This window comes from Antechinus flavipes, chromosome 4, assembly GCF_016432865.1.
Source record: "Antechinus flavipes isolate AdamAnt ecotype Samford, QLD, Australia chromosome 4, AdamAnt_v2, whole genome shotgun sequence".
NCBI classification, from domain to species: domain Eukaryota; kingdom Metazoa; phylum Chordata; class Mammalia; order Dasyuromorphia; family Dasyuridae; genus Antechinus; species Antechinus flavipes.
The window spans coordinates 211,173,120-211,186,499 of record NC_067401.1 but is presented as its reverse complement, the minus strand read 5'-3'; the positions used below and the strand labels follow the sequence as shown (position 1 = coordinate 211,186,499).

Below are 13,380 nucleotides of genomic sequence, written 5' to 3'. Positions count from 1 at the left end.
ATGAGACAATAAATGGTTTCTCTGAGATACAGAAGAGCCCAACAGTAACCATTGATTTCAATTTTTGTGATTGTCAATCAGTCGTTTTTAGTCATGTCCAAAGCTTTGTGACCTGATATGAGGTTTTCTTGGTAGAGATACTGGAGTGGTTTGTCAATTCCTTCCCTAGCTTATTTTACAGATGAGGAAATTGAAGCAAATGGGGTTAAATGACTGGCCCAGGATCACACAGTTATTAAGTATTTGAGGTCAGATTTGAGCTCATGAAAATTAGTCTTCCTGACTCCAGATACAGGACTCTGTCCACTGTGCCACCTAATCATACAGAACTATTCATTTTTTGAAAATGACCAAATCCAGAGACATTATACAAAATGACTACAATAATGTAAATTGAATAGACATAAAAAAATCAAAACTAATTATAATGATTAGGTCTGGTTTCCTCAGAACAGATAAGAATCACAGAAGCATAAATTTACAACAAGAAGAGCCTTATCTAATTCCCTCATATTACAGATGAGGAAACTGAGATTCAGAAATAGTGACTTTCTCAAAGTCATATAGTAAGTAAATGCACAAAACAGGATTTGAAACTAGGTCTTTCTGATTCTCAATTCATTATTCCTTATCAAAACTACATCTCCCTTCTTTGCATAGATGGGGAACTATAGGTGTACAATTATGCATAAAATGTGACACTTGGTTAATTTGTTAAATTGTTTAGTTTCCTGAATGGCTTTTTCCCTTCCCCTTCATTTTTGTATTCTTTATATTAAGGAACACCTCCTTGGAAGGGGAAAGGAAGGATATTTTGAAAAGAAGTGGATAATGAAATAAAAATAAAAGATATCTATAAACATTTACAAAAGATAAGAAAATGACTATCTATAAAGATCAATCTATCTTTACGCAGATAAATTTTCCATAACTCCTTAATCCCAACTCTAATATTTATTATGTAACAAATCACAGCTTCTATGGGCCTCATCTGTAAAATGTGGAAGTTGGACTAGATAGCATCCAAGATTCTTTCCATCTTCAGATCTACAACCCTACATTTCTGTTTAAAAAAAAAAAACTATTAAAGTAAAGCACCTCCTAAGAAGTACAGACAAAGATAGATGTGTATTATATCTTAAATATTCTTTGTTGCCTTCCTAGGTTCGTCAACTTCTATTTAAGAAGCTGTTTCCAATAAGCTCATCTTCAATGCAGCCAATGAAGGTAACTTGTGATAATGATGTCCAATTGCGGTACTTCATGGAGTATAAGAAGGACCTTTCTTATCCAATACAGAAATTTCTTACTTAGTATGAAGTCATGCAAAGTCATAAATTTATCAATTATAACAACTCACATGTATATCTTGAATGAGATAACATATGTAAAGTGTTTTGCAAACCCTAAAACACTATAAAATATTATATATTGTTATTTTTATATTAGTTTATAGTATTTATATTTATTATATTTAATTACATTATAAAAGTAAATAATTACTTTTGTTTCGATGTTCCAACTCCTCAAGATTTCCTTTGGTTTTTTCTTGGCAAAGATACTAGAATGGTTTGCTATTTCTTTCTCCAGCTCATTTTATAGATATGGAAACTGAGGCAAACAGAGTTCAGTGACTTGCTCAGAGTCACACAGTTGCTAAGTGTTTGAGGCCAGATTTGAACTCAGAAAGACGAGTCTTCCTGACTCAAGTCTGGCATATAGCTACCCCATTATTAAATATTAGTTGTATTTAATTAGTTGTATTACTATAACTAAATATTTTTATTACATAAAACTGAAGCCTAGAGAGGTTAAGAACCTTACTGAAGGTCACTAAAATAGTAAAAAGAAGATGCAGGATTTGAATTTATGTCTTTTGAGTCTAAATCCAGTGTTCCTTCGTCTATATTTTACTGTCTCTATGGAGGTCAAGGACTATATCCATTCATCTAAAATTCAACTCAAAAGTATTTTCTCAACACTATCAAAGAATTTATAGTGAGAAGGGAACTTAGTCCACTCCTCTCATTTTATAGGAAACAGAAGTCTAACTAAAGTAATTAATTGACTTGAATAGGGTCACTTAGATAGTAAAATAAGAGGCAAAATTGGATGAACCCAAGTGCATGTCCTTTCCTTAAACCATACTATTCCTTAAGATTTAGTAAGAATTTAGGAACTCCTATCATAACTTCCCTCATCACAACCACTTTCTCTTATACTGAAAGGCTATGTCCCTGCATTTCCACCGTTGCAGTCAGAAACTTTTTTTCCCTCTTCTAGGTATAAGCCTGAATCAGGTAGTTGTATCCTCTCCAGAGATGATGTGCTTGAGAAGCCTCTCATTGCCATTTCTTGGCAATTTGGGTAAAAAACATGCAATTACAGCATGCCTTTTTTGTCCCAAGGATGGAATTGGAGACTCCTGAGGCATGGGATGTGGAAAGCCCCTCTCTCCCCAATCTGTCTATGCTTAGTTTTCAGTATCTCCTCAGATTATCTCTTATGGAGTTGCTTTCTTTTTTTTATAGGTCCGGTTTAAAAAAAAAAAAGTCCAATTCAGAGCAGTCTGAGCCAGTTAAATCACATCCCAGAGCCTGGGATTCACTTACTTAATCTTAATGAAACATAAATAGTTAAGTATGTAGATGGAGATGTCTTTAATTCCCCCAACAAGTGGTTTATAGGTATGTCTATACCTTTCTTTTGGGGTGTGTCTCTATCAAAGCCACAAACAATTGTTCCTTATCCTATAGTGTTATTTAGCTGTTTAGGCTCCCCTGATTGAGGGCTATCAAACTTTAAAGTCAATTTATTTTATTTTTTGGTCAGGACCTATAATTTTGTTGGTAGAAGGAAATCTCTCCTATTAATGTGGATTAGAAACCATTGTGTAACTTTTAGTCTTAAAACTGGGTTTCTGAACTTTGAGTTCATAAAACTCTGAGAGCCTGTGGATAGATATCAAGGAATCTATGAACTTGAATAAAAAATTCCATTTTTATTTTTGTGATTTAATTGAAATTTGCTGTTTTTCATTTCTGAAAGCAGAAAATAAACATTTTTCTAAAGAATCTTTAGGCTTTATCAGGCTACCAAAGGGGCTGTGGCACCAAAATGGTTAAGAATCCCTGCTTCAGAGAAAGGCCATGGAGTCTAGAGAGTTTAGATGACTTGTCTCATATTGCAAAGCCAATATGTCTCAGTTGTATAATCTGGGCAAGTTACTAACTTTCTTGGACTCAATTTCCTCATCTGAAATATGGGAATAATAATAATACTTATTACTCATTGTTACTATGAGGTTGAAATTATATACATACATATATATATACACACACACACGTGTGTGTATGTATGTGTACATACAAACATGTGTATATGTATGTGTGTATGTACATGTGATCACAACTATGTGATCTTGGCTAAGTTCCTAAGTCTATCTGATCTCCAATTACATCATCTTTTAAATGAAGTGGTTATTAGAGATGATCTACAAGATTCCTTTTAGCTCTAACAAGTTCTTTGTTGGGGTAAATTGTCTTCAATCATAAATACATGTGTGCGTACATGTATACATGCATGTATGTATACACATATAAAATATATGGCATACATAAAACATATATATATATATATCATTGTGCATACACATGATTAGGAAAATTTTTGCATCTTTCACTTTTTAAAGTTATTTGTTTTTTTTTTTTTTTTGAATGTTTAAATGATAGAGCATTTGAATAAAATCAGTGTCATTCATGTTACCAAATAACTTAATACCTTCTTGTCCAGGATTAGGTGTAGATCCTTTTTGTTCTTACCTTGTATCTTCCTTTCTGAATTAATTAATTCTCATTCCCCAGGAAAGTAAGGAGATGGTCTTCACAATCCACTGTCTCCAAAGAAATAGTTGCCTAGGTTTTCTGATGGGTGCTGGTCCCACTTAACTTCATTTCCAACAGATTTTTTTATTTCTGAAGACCAAAAATTTCTTTATAGAAACACAAGGTTCCAATTTCACTCTTTGCCAAAAGAGTGTCAGCTGAACACAATGGTTAGAAACAAACATATTTGTTTTTGGTTTGGGTTTTTTTACTCTGGCTTTGAAATTTGGCCTTGGGGAAGTTAATTAGGACCCATCTCTCCTGTCCTTGAGCCTGATTGCTAAAGTGAAAAATTTCCAGTGTTTCATATAAATCAATCAATTCAACTGTATGGAAATCTACATAAGTCTTTGCTTTTAGAAAAAGTTTTTAAAATTTTTATTCTGCACTTATTAAATGACAAAAACAAAAAATTTACCTCTGACATTAGGCATCATTCTCAAATCTCTTATGCTATAGTAGGAAGGAGCGTGTATAGTAGAAATGGCATAGGAATAAAAGATAGGGATAATAGAGCCATAAATTGAGAGCTAGAACCTACTTTAGAAGCCATCTAGTCCAACTGGAGTCCAAGCAAGGTAAGTGATTTAGTAAAATCAGACATGTTACAAGTGGGATAGCAGAGATTTGAACCCACGTCTTCAACAGCCCACTATGCTTTCCATTATACCATTCTGTCTCAGATCCTAGAATTGTCACCAACTATGTGATCTTGGATTAAGTCCCTTTCTCTGTCTGAGCCCTAAATACCTTAGCTTTAAATTGAGATGAGTAGAACAGATGATCTATAAAATTCCATTTAGCTTTAACAAGTTATTTGTTTGGGTAAGCTACTATTGTGATGGTTCTATTATGATTCTAAAAAGCTAACATTATTTATATTGTTATCTATAAAAAAATCTATAAAAACCAATTAAGATGCTTTAGTTTTTTATGAATTCATTTTAAAAAAATTAAATTCAACATTGTCTACCTTTTTTTCTCACCCTCCCATTAATAAAACAAGAAAAACAAAATCCTATTAAGAAATATGTGTAGTCAAGTAAAACAACTTCATGTCAAAATATATTTACATGATATCTACATGCACATATCTAGATATACATATCTATCTCTTTCTCCATCAGAATACTGAGCCTATTACTTCTCTACCAGGAAGTAGGTTTCAACAGATTATAGGGGAAGGGCAGAAAAAAAAAAAAGTTGGATAATTGAAAAAAGAAACAAACAAAAAAAACTAAGTTGGGTATATGGATCCTAAAAGCATTTGTATTTCCAACTTTCAGATAAGAATCTGAACACATACATATATATAAACATACAAACACACATACAAACAAAAATATTATTTTCTACTATTGTTTACCATATTCCTAATGTAGGGAATGATATTTTTTCTTTTTTTTTTAAATTTTCCCCCCAATTATATATAAGAACAACTTTTTGGTTATACATGTACATATATCCCATATCAGTCATGGTAAGAGAGAAAAATCGGAACAAAAGGGAAAAACGATGAGAAAACCTAGAAGAAATTTTTTAAAATGTGAACAAAGCATGTGTTGATTTACATTCAGTCTCCATAGTTCTCTTTTTTAATATGGATGGCATTTTCCATCCAAAGTTTATTGGGATGCTTTGGATAACCGAACTTCTGAGAAGAACAAAGTGATCATCGCACAATCTTATGTTGCTATGTACAATGTTTTCTTGGTTCTGCTTGCTTCACTCAGCATCAGTTCATGTAAATCTTTTCAGAACTTCCTAAAATTAGCCTCTTCTTTATTTTTTATAGAACAATAATATTTCATTACTTTCATAAACCATAAATTATTTAACCATTCCCATTTTCCTACTAAATTTTCAATTTTTGATATTATAAAAAAAGACTGCTACAAACTTTTCTGTGCATGTGAATCCTTTCCCCTCTTTTATGATTTCTTTAGGATAAAAAACCAGAGTGGCACTAATGGATCAAAGGATGTGTACAGTTTTATAGCTTTTGGGGAATAATGCTGAACTGCTCTCCAAAATGGTTATATCATTTCACAACTCTACTAGCAATGTATTAGTAGTCTGGTTTTCCCACAGGGGATGAGAGTTTTCAAAGTAGAGTACCATTCGTAAATCAATTTGTGGGGCTTCCTTATAGAATTGAAATATGGTATAGTAGAAAGAGTACAGATTTTAAAATCAAAAGACTGGTTTGAATATTATGTATGGAATACTACTGGGGAACTTGGAAGGATTACAGGAGTTTTGTTTTTAAATCTTTAGTCACAATAAGGTGGATGTGCTAATATACTTAATAATACTTAAAACTCATATAGTGTTTGACAATTAGAGAAAAAATTACAGCATATAAGATCAAGATGTTTTTATGGTTTCTCTTAATTTGTTTTCATGACAATGTATTTGAAGAGGATGCTTTTATCATTTAATGACAAGTGCACAGTCAGTTGACTAGTCTCAGAATTCAAAATGTTAGCTTTAAAAACTTATCTCTAGAAAATAAAAATAAAATGTCAAAAGTACTGACAAAAGTGCTGTTAAAAAGTACAAAAGTGTCTGAAAACTGTCTTTATCTTGTCAAAGTATTCTTAGGATGTAATAAAACAAGGCTTTGGTGCATCATTAAGGATATCCTCTAAGGTTTTATAAAACTAAGTAATATAGGAGATACTTTAAAAATAGTCTTACTTATATGAAAACAAACGATAGGAAAGGATAGTAACTTCCCCTAAAAATTTGGTTTTTATCCTTTTTTTTGAAGCCTCTTTCTAATGAGTATAAAAAGGACACACTTGGGAAATTGAGAAATTATCTTTAGGCATCTAGTATCTTGAAAAGAAAAAAAAATTAATGTGCAAAAGAAATATGGTAGAGTCATTAATTGTTACAAATATTTGACAAATGTAGAATACCACAAATTAGTATCATTAATAAGTCCTATTTCTCCTTCCCTTCCTTTTCTTTTTTCTCCTCATCTCCCTTCAAAGAAAAAGGAAGGGGAAAAAAGGAAGATAAGAAGGAAGATGAGGAGGAGAGAAAAACATGAAAGAGAAGGAAGATAAAAAGAAGGAAATAGTTTTTTAAATGCTGTTTTCTTTTTCTTTTGCAGAGTACATCAGATCTAGCAATGGGACCCAAATTCCTACAGACATTTAACCCATTAAACCAAAAAGGTGAGTTCAAATAATCCCAGGGTTTTTCAAGTGATAGTCTGCTAAAGGAAGGAAATTTTACATGAACTGTCCCAGAATCTCCGGAAACATAGCATTTATGTTGCAAGGACCTCAAAGATCATCTTGTCTGACTTATAGCCAAAAATCTGTCCATAATAAAACTGACAAATGTCCAGAATAACAGGTGTCTAATCCTTATAAAATCGAGAATACCACAGTTGAAGCTGAATTACTGCCTTCAACATATCATTCAGATGAATGGAGAAACAGAGAGAGAGAGAGAGAGAGAGAGAGAGAGAGAGAGAGAGAGAGAGAGAGAGAGAAATAGAGAATATATATACACATGTACACCACATATAAGCACGAATACATATACACATAGGTGATTATATGTATACACATACATATGTGTGCATGTTGTTGCTCAGTCATTTTCAAGTCTTTGTGACCCCTTTTGGGGTTTTCTTGGAAAAGATACAAATGGTTTGCCATTTCCTTCTCCAATTCATTTTATAAATGAGGGAGCCAAGGCAAACAGAATTAAGTGACTTGCCCAGGATCACACAGGAAGTTTCTGAGGATGTATTTGAACTCTAAATCTTGACTTTATCCATTGTGCCACATAGATGCTTCATATGTGTGTATGTGTATATGTATTATATATATAATTATACATATTACATAGATAAATGATAGAAATAGATACAGAAATGATGCTTTTTTTTTTTTTTTTGCTGAGACAATTGGGGTTAAGTGAATTACCCAGGGTCACACAGCTAGGAGGTGTTAAGTGTCTAAGACCAGATTTGAACTCAGGTCCTCCTGCAGGACTTCAGGGCTGGTGCTTTAACTACTGTGCTGCCTAGCTGCCCCAAAATGATACTTTTTTTTTTTAAACGCCTTTTGGTACTTCTATATTGTGATAACTTTAATATATGTTGGATTTCCCTAAGAAATTAGAATAATATTGATATTTTGCTTTCAAAAATAAATTTATTGATATATTTTATTTTTAGAGTGCCTATATTTTCCAATATATCCTTTCTTATACTTCCTCCCAGATAATTACCCTTTATAATAAATAAATATTATTAGAAGCACAGTTTTATAAAACTAGCTAACGCATTAAAATTTTTGACACTATATGTAATATTCTACATCCTTATTTCCCTATCTTTATTTTTTTTAAAAAGAGTGGAGATGCCTTCTCATGATTCTTTTAGCTTGCTTATTATAATTTCTCATTATAATTAGATTTAATGACCAAGCTAGAAGACTTATCTGAAGTGAATGATTAGCTCCATGACCTACCTGGATATTGAAGATTCTCTTGAAATTCAAGGTTAAGATACTGATCACAAGAATGAACTCTGGGCAAAGTCTCTTCAGTTAGTATTATAGGGAAAAATTAGAATTGTGAAAAGTATAAAATCCTTTTTTATCTAATCTGCTTGACCTTACCTTAGCTTTAAATTGATGATAGATAACTATAAATAAAGACAAGTCTTTATACCCAAAAGGTAAGTGCCAAGTACATCAGTATTTACTGATGCCTACTGGCCAAACATTTTATTCATCCCTAGCCTTATTATTGCCCAGAGTTCATCTCTACAACAATGAAAAAAAATATTGTTGGCTTATCCTGCACATTTTGGTTCATTGGTTACTCATGTTTGTTTGTCCTTTCTTTCAGGTACATATACATTTTCTGGTGTAGAAGAGTCGACAAGTGACATTACGCTTACTCAGTTTTTATCATCTGAATGATCCCACTACACAAAGTCAAATAAGAATCATTCTGCACAACTTAACATTTGCTGCTAAATGTCAGGAGAGAAATTGTTCTTGGCATTAGGTGACATTTATGGGATCACTGTTAGTCTTATTAGATTGTGAGGTTGGAGCCAAGACAAGGGAACCACAGATGCTCTGCCAATGCCCCATTTTATCTTCAATCAGGTGGATATTGTTCCTCTCTTGGAATGATGGCTAATTGAAAATCATAGCCTAAAAAAAAGTAGATGCCATTGTGGTGATATGAAGAGGCAGAGGCTCATATAATTTAGTACTTTCTTTGCCTTGTCAATGTCTTTAAAAATAGAGATCCTGACTTTAAAATTAATCTCATATCCCTGGGACTGGCATTAATGAATGAGAAATGGACAAACAGATGAGTCTGTACTTATTTCCTCTTAGAAAACAATTAAGCTAAATGGCACTCCCCATCACCCACACCCACACACCTTGAATATGTTAGCCCCTATTTGAACCAATCTCTATAATTAGGGGTTCATGTAGACAGACAACCTTTTCTGTAATTACCATATTTTCTTTAGAACAAGGGTAACTTGGATAGAGCAAAGATTCAAGTGGTACATTTTATTTTTATTTTATTTTTTTTGCTGAGGCAATTGGGGTAAAGTGACTTTCCCAGGGTCACACAGCTAGGAAGTATTAAGTGTCTGAGGCCACATTTGAACTCAGGTCCTCCTGACTTCAGGGCTGGTGCATATTCACTGCACCACTTAGCTGCCCCCAAGTGACACATTCTAGAGCAGGAGTTCTTAACTTTTTATTTTGTGTGATGGTCTCCTTGACAATCTGGTGAAATCTATGGACTCTTTCTTAGAAAAATGTTCTTAAATGTATAAAACAAAAGATATAAAATCACAAAGGAAATCAATTCTATTGATTATTTTAAAAAATCTTTTAAGTTTATAAAATTCAGGTTCATAAAACACCTGGACTAGAGACATAATTTGTCTTTATCAGAATGGTGATACTTCCTTGAGATAGCAATTCATTAAGAATCTAAGTCTCTACTGATACCATAACATGAAAGTAGTATTTTTGCTATAGGACACTAGCTGTAGGACATCAGCCCCTTAAACACACACTCTCTTTCTATCTCTCTATCTTGCCTCTCTCTTCCTCCTTCCTTTCTCTGTCTTTGTCTCTGTCTCTTTCTGTCTCTCTCCATCTTCCTCTATCTCTCTTTCTCTCTTTCTCTATCTCTCTCTGTCTCTCTCATTCTCTCTCTCTGTCTCTCTCTCTCTTCTCTCTCTCTCTCTCTCTCTCTCTTTCTCTCTCTCTCTCTCTCTCTCTCTCTCTCTCTCTTTCTCTCTCTCTCACCACTATAGAGTCTTTTCATACACTGGCACTTGTCATGAGCATATGTGTGTGGAGTTATCACAAACTCAAATAGCTCTCCTCTCTATTGAAGGACTATGTTCTCAGTTCCCTAGATGTCTACCCAAAAGGCTATGGGCCTGAGCCTGCAGGACCTCCTATTGATGTGATAGCCCTATAATTTATTCCTAGAAGAAATATAGCTAAACACCAAGGTTTATGGGATCATAGACATGCCACTGAAAGGGAACTAGATCACTGAATCTAATACCCTCATGAGAGATTAAGTTGGACAAGTACCCAAGGTCACACAGATAATAATTAGAACAACTAAGTTTTGAATTGCCACCTCTGTACGCTTTAAAACTGTCTGTCCCCTGTTCTCAAAATGTTTCCTTTTCCTTATTTTCCCTATGAAACTTTTCAAACTATAGCTCAAGTGCCACCTTTTAAAGGACTTTTACCTGATCTTCTCAATTGATAGTACTCTCCCACATTCCCATACCAAAATTACTTAGAATTTATTTTATATATACTTTTATTTACTTTTCCATGTGTTTTATTCCCAGCTGAATGTAAATTACTTAAGGGTAGAAGCTGTCTCATTTTTGTCTTTGTCATACAATACCATATGTACAGTAGATAATAAACATTGAAATCATTATATGAAAAAAAATGAAAGTGAAAACTATCCATACTACCCATGTAGCTTCTCCCTACTTGCACCATTCCCTTCTCCCTGCTTCTTCAAATCCACAGAGTTGTGGCCAATCTTACATCTCATGTCAGTAGAAATCTTCCTTTCTCTCTCTATGTCATGTACCATAGCTAAATACTAGCCCTAGCCCTAAAATAGTGGCGCATTTAGTCTTTGAACATCTTGAGTATTCCTCACCTCTGTGGTTCCAGCCACAGTAATCCTTGGATTCTATTACTAGCTCTGTCAGTGATTTAGCTGAGTGACCTTAGTCAAGTTATTTTACCTTTATGGCCTGTGTCTCCTTTGAGAAAAAGGAAAAGGACCCATTTGTGCAAAAATGTTTTTAGCAGCTCTTTTTGTAGGGGCAAGGAACTGGAAATTGAGTGGATGCTCCTCAGCTGGGAATGGCTGAATAAGTTCTGTTAGATGAATATAATGGAATATTATTCTATAAGAAACAAACAACAGGCTGATTTCCAAAAAGCCTGGAATGACTTATATAAACTGATGCTAAGTGAAGTGAATGGAGGCATAAGAGCATTTTATACAATAACAACAGGAATATGTGATGATAACTGTGATGGACTTGGCTGTTTTCAGCAATAAGGTAAGATCCAAAGCAATTACAAAAGACTTGGGAGGGAAAATGATATCTACATCCAGAAAGAAAACTATGGAGACTGAATGTGATCAAAATATAATATTTCCATCTGTTTTTCTTTTTCATAGTTTTTTCCCCTTTGTCTGATTTTTCTTGCACAACATGACAAATACAGAAATATGTTCAAAAGGATTGCATATATTTAACCTATATCAGATTGCTTGCTGTCTTGAGGGGGAAAATAAAAAACTATTGGGAAAAAAGACCACAGGTGCAGAGCTAAAAGATATCTTAATACCCAACTAACTTTTAGCATCCCATCTAACTTTTCAGATGAAGAAACTAAGTCACTTGCCCAAAGCTACACAAATAGAAGCAAATGGAAGGGCTGGGCATTGGGCTCTGAATTAAATCAAGGTTCTTTGTTCCTAATCTGGCATTCTTTTCACTGTACCATAATGCCTCTTCTGTTTCTACTTTACTATATGTGAAAGACTATGTAGTGATTAGTTTCTACTCTACCATATGTAAAAGGATATGCAGTGATTACTAAGGCCCTTCGACCTCCTAAATTATAATTTTCGATTCTATGATTTGTCAAATTGTGTACACTCCCTGTTCAGGCTATTGGGATTTGGTGAATAAAATCATATACTTTTTATTCATTCTTCCTATGATGTTGGAGGACAGGTGTTCTTAACTTGGGTCTCATGAACTTTTTGAAAAATATTTTGATAATGTGTTTCAAGACATTTGTTTCCTTTGTAATTCTCTGTATTTTACACATTAAAAATTATTCTAATAAAAAGTGGGTTGTAATGTCCCAAAAAAGCTCAAAATCCGTGAATCAAGTCCATCAATAATGGTTCAAAGTCCTTCTGGGGGTGGATGGAGCCAATTCATAAGGAGTCTTGCTTTTCCCTATCAGCATAAATTAGCACCAGTCCTTAGGAACTAGTGGACTTATTCCTTTCTCCTAATGTCTGATTCTGATATGTGATGACCTGTATTTAAAATCAGCTGGAGTCAGGAATTCAGGTTAGAGGAAAATCTTTGATCTTTATTCTTCATTATTGCAATGTGAGCAGCTGCAACAAGAAGCCAGCCAGCAGTTTCTCCCCGCCTCTCTTCCTGCCCCTCTGCCTCCACCCACCAAAATCATCATTTCCTATACAATACATCAGGACTTGCATAAAGAGTGGGCGGGGCCATTCTTTCTCCAAGCATATATATAATAGAGTATGGTCTAATTACTATTTAGCCTCGAGCTTGGGACCTCAGTGCATCAGCTTGAGCCTCAGCCCATTACACTGGTAGATCCAGATAAGAACCCTATAACATCTCCCAGGTTTTACTGTTCTAGAGTGTTCCGTGCTGTGGGACTGGCAGTGTCATGCACATAACTCCTGCCCAGGCTTCTATAGGGGAGCTGTCCTGTTCTGAAATGCCTTCTTTTAATTGCATATGAAAATCCACTAAACTTGAAAGCATTGTGAAAAAAATAAAAAACTGGGGAACCAAACTCCAGTTGAGTCCTCCCATCCTTTTGTGTCTCCCCTTAATAAAACATTCTTGCTTTATTTTCTTTTTTGTGTTTAATGTTTTTATTGTAGAGAATTTTGGTGTTCTAAATCTGTTTCTATTAAAAGAGTCCATAGGCTTCACCAGATTGCCCAAGGGGTCCATAACACAAAAAGGTTAAGAAACACTGTGGGATATGTGTGTATTATATATGTGTGTGTATATGTATGTGTGTATGTATACACATTTGTGTATATATTATATGAGAATGTATATTTATATATACACACATATCTATATAGATGGAAAATTTTTTAGTGTCCTCGCTCAGTCTTTCCTAAGTTTTGACTGTTTAAGACT

General features: G+C 33.9%; 1 protein-coding gene across 1 annotated transcript in view; it reads left to right on the top strand.

The window, feature by feature from the left end:
- The window catches only part of ADGRF1 (adhesion G protein-coupled receptor F1), a 40,745-nt gene extending 30,993 nt beyond the window's left edge, over positions 1 to 9,752 (top strand). The window contains exons 11-13 of the mRNA XM_051996692.1: positions 1,165 to 1,227; positions 7,006 to 7,069; positions 8,763 to 9,752. Coding sequence (XP_051852652.1) covers positions 1,165 to 1,227; positions 7,006 to 7,069; positions 8,763 to 8,836 — 201 coding nt within the window. The 3' untranslated portion in view covers positions 8,837 to 9,752. The remainder of the gene's footprint in view (positions 1 to 1,164; positions 1,228 to 7,005; positions 7,070 to 8,762) is intronic.
- Positions 9,753 to 13,380: the final 3,628 nt, after the last annotated feature.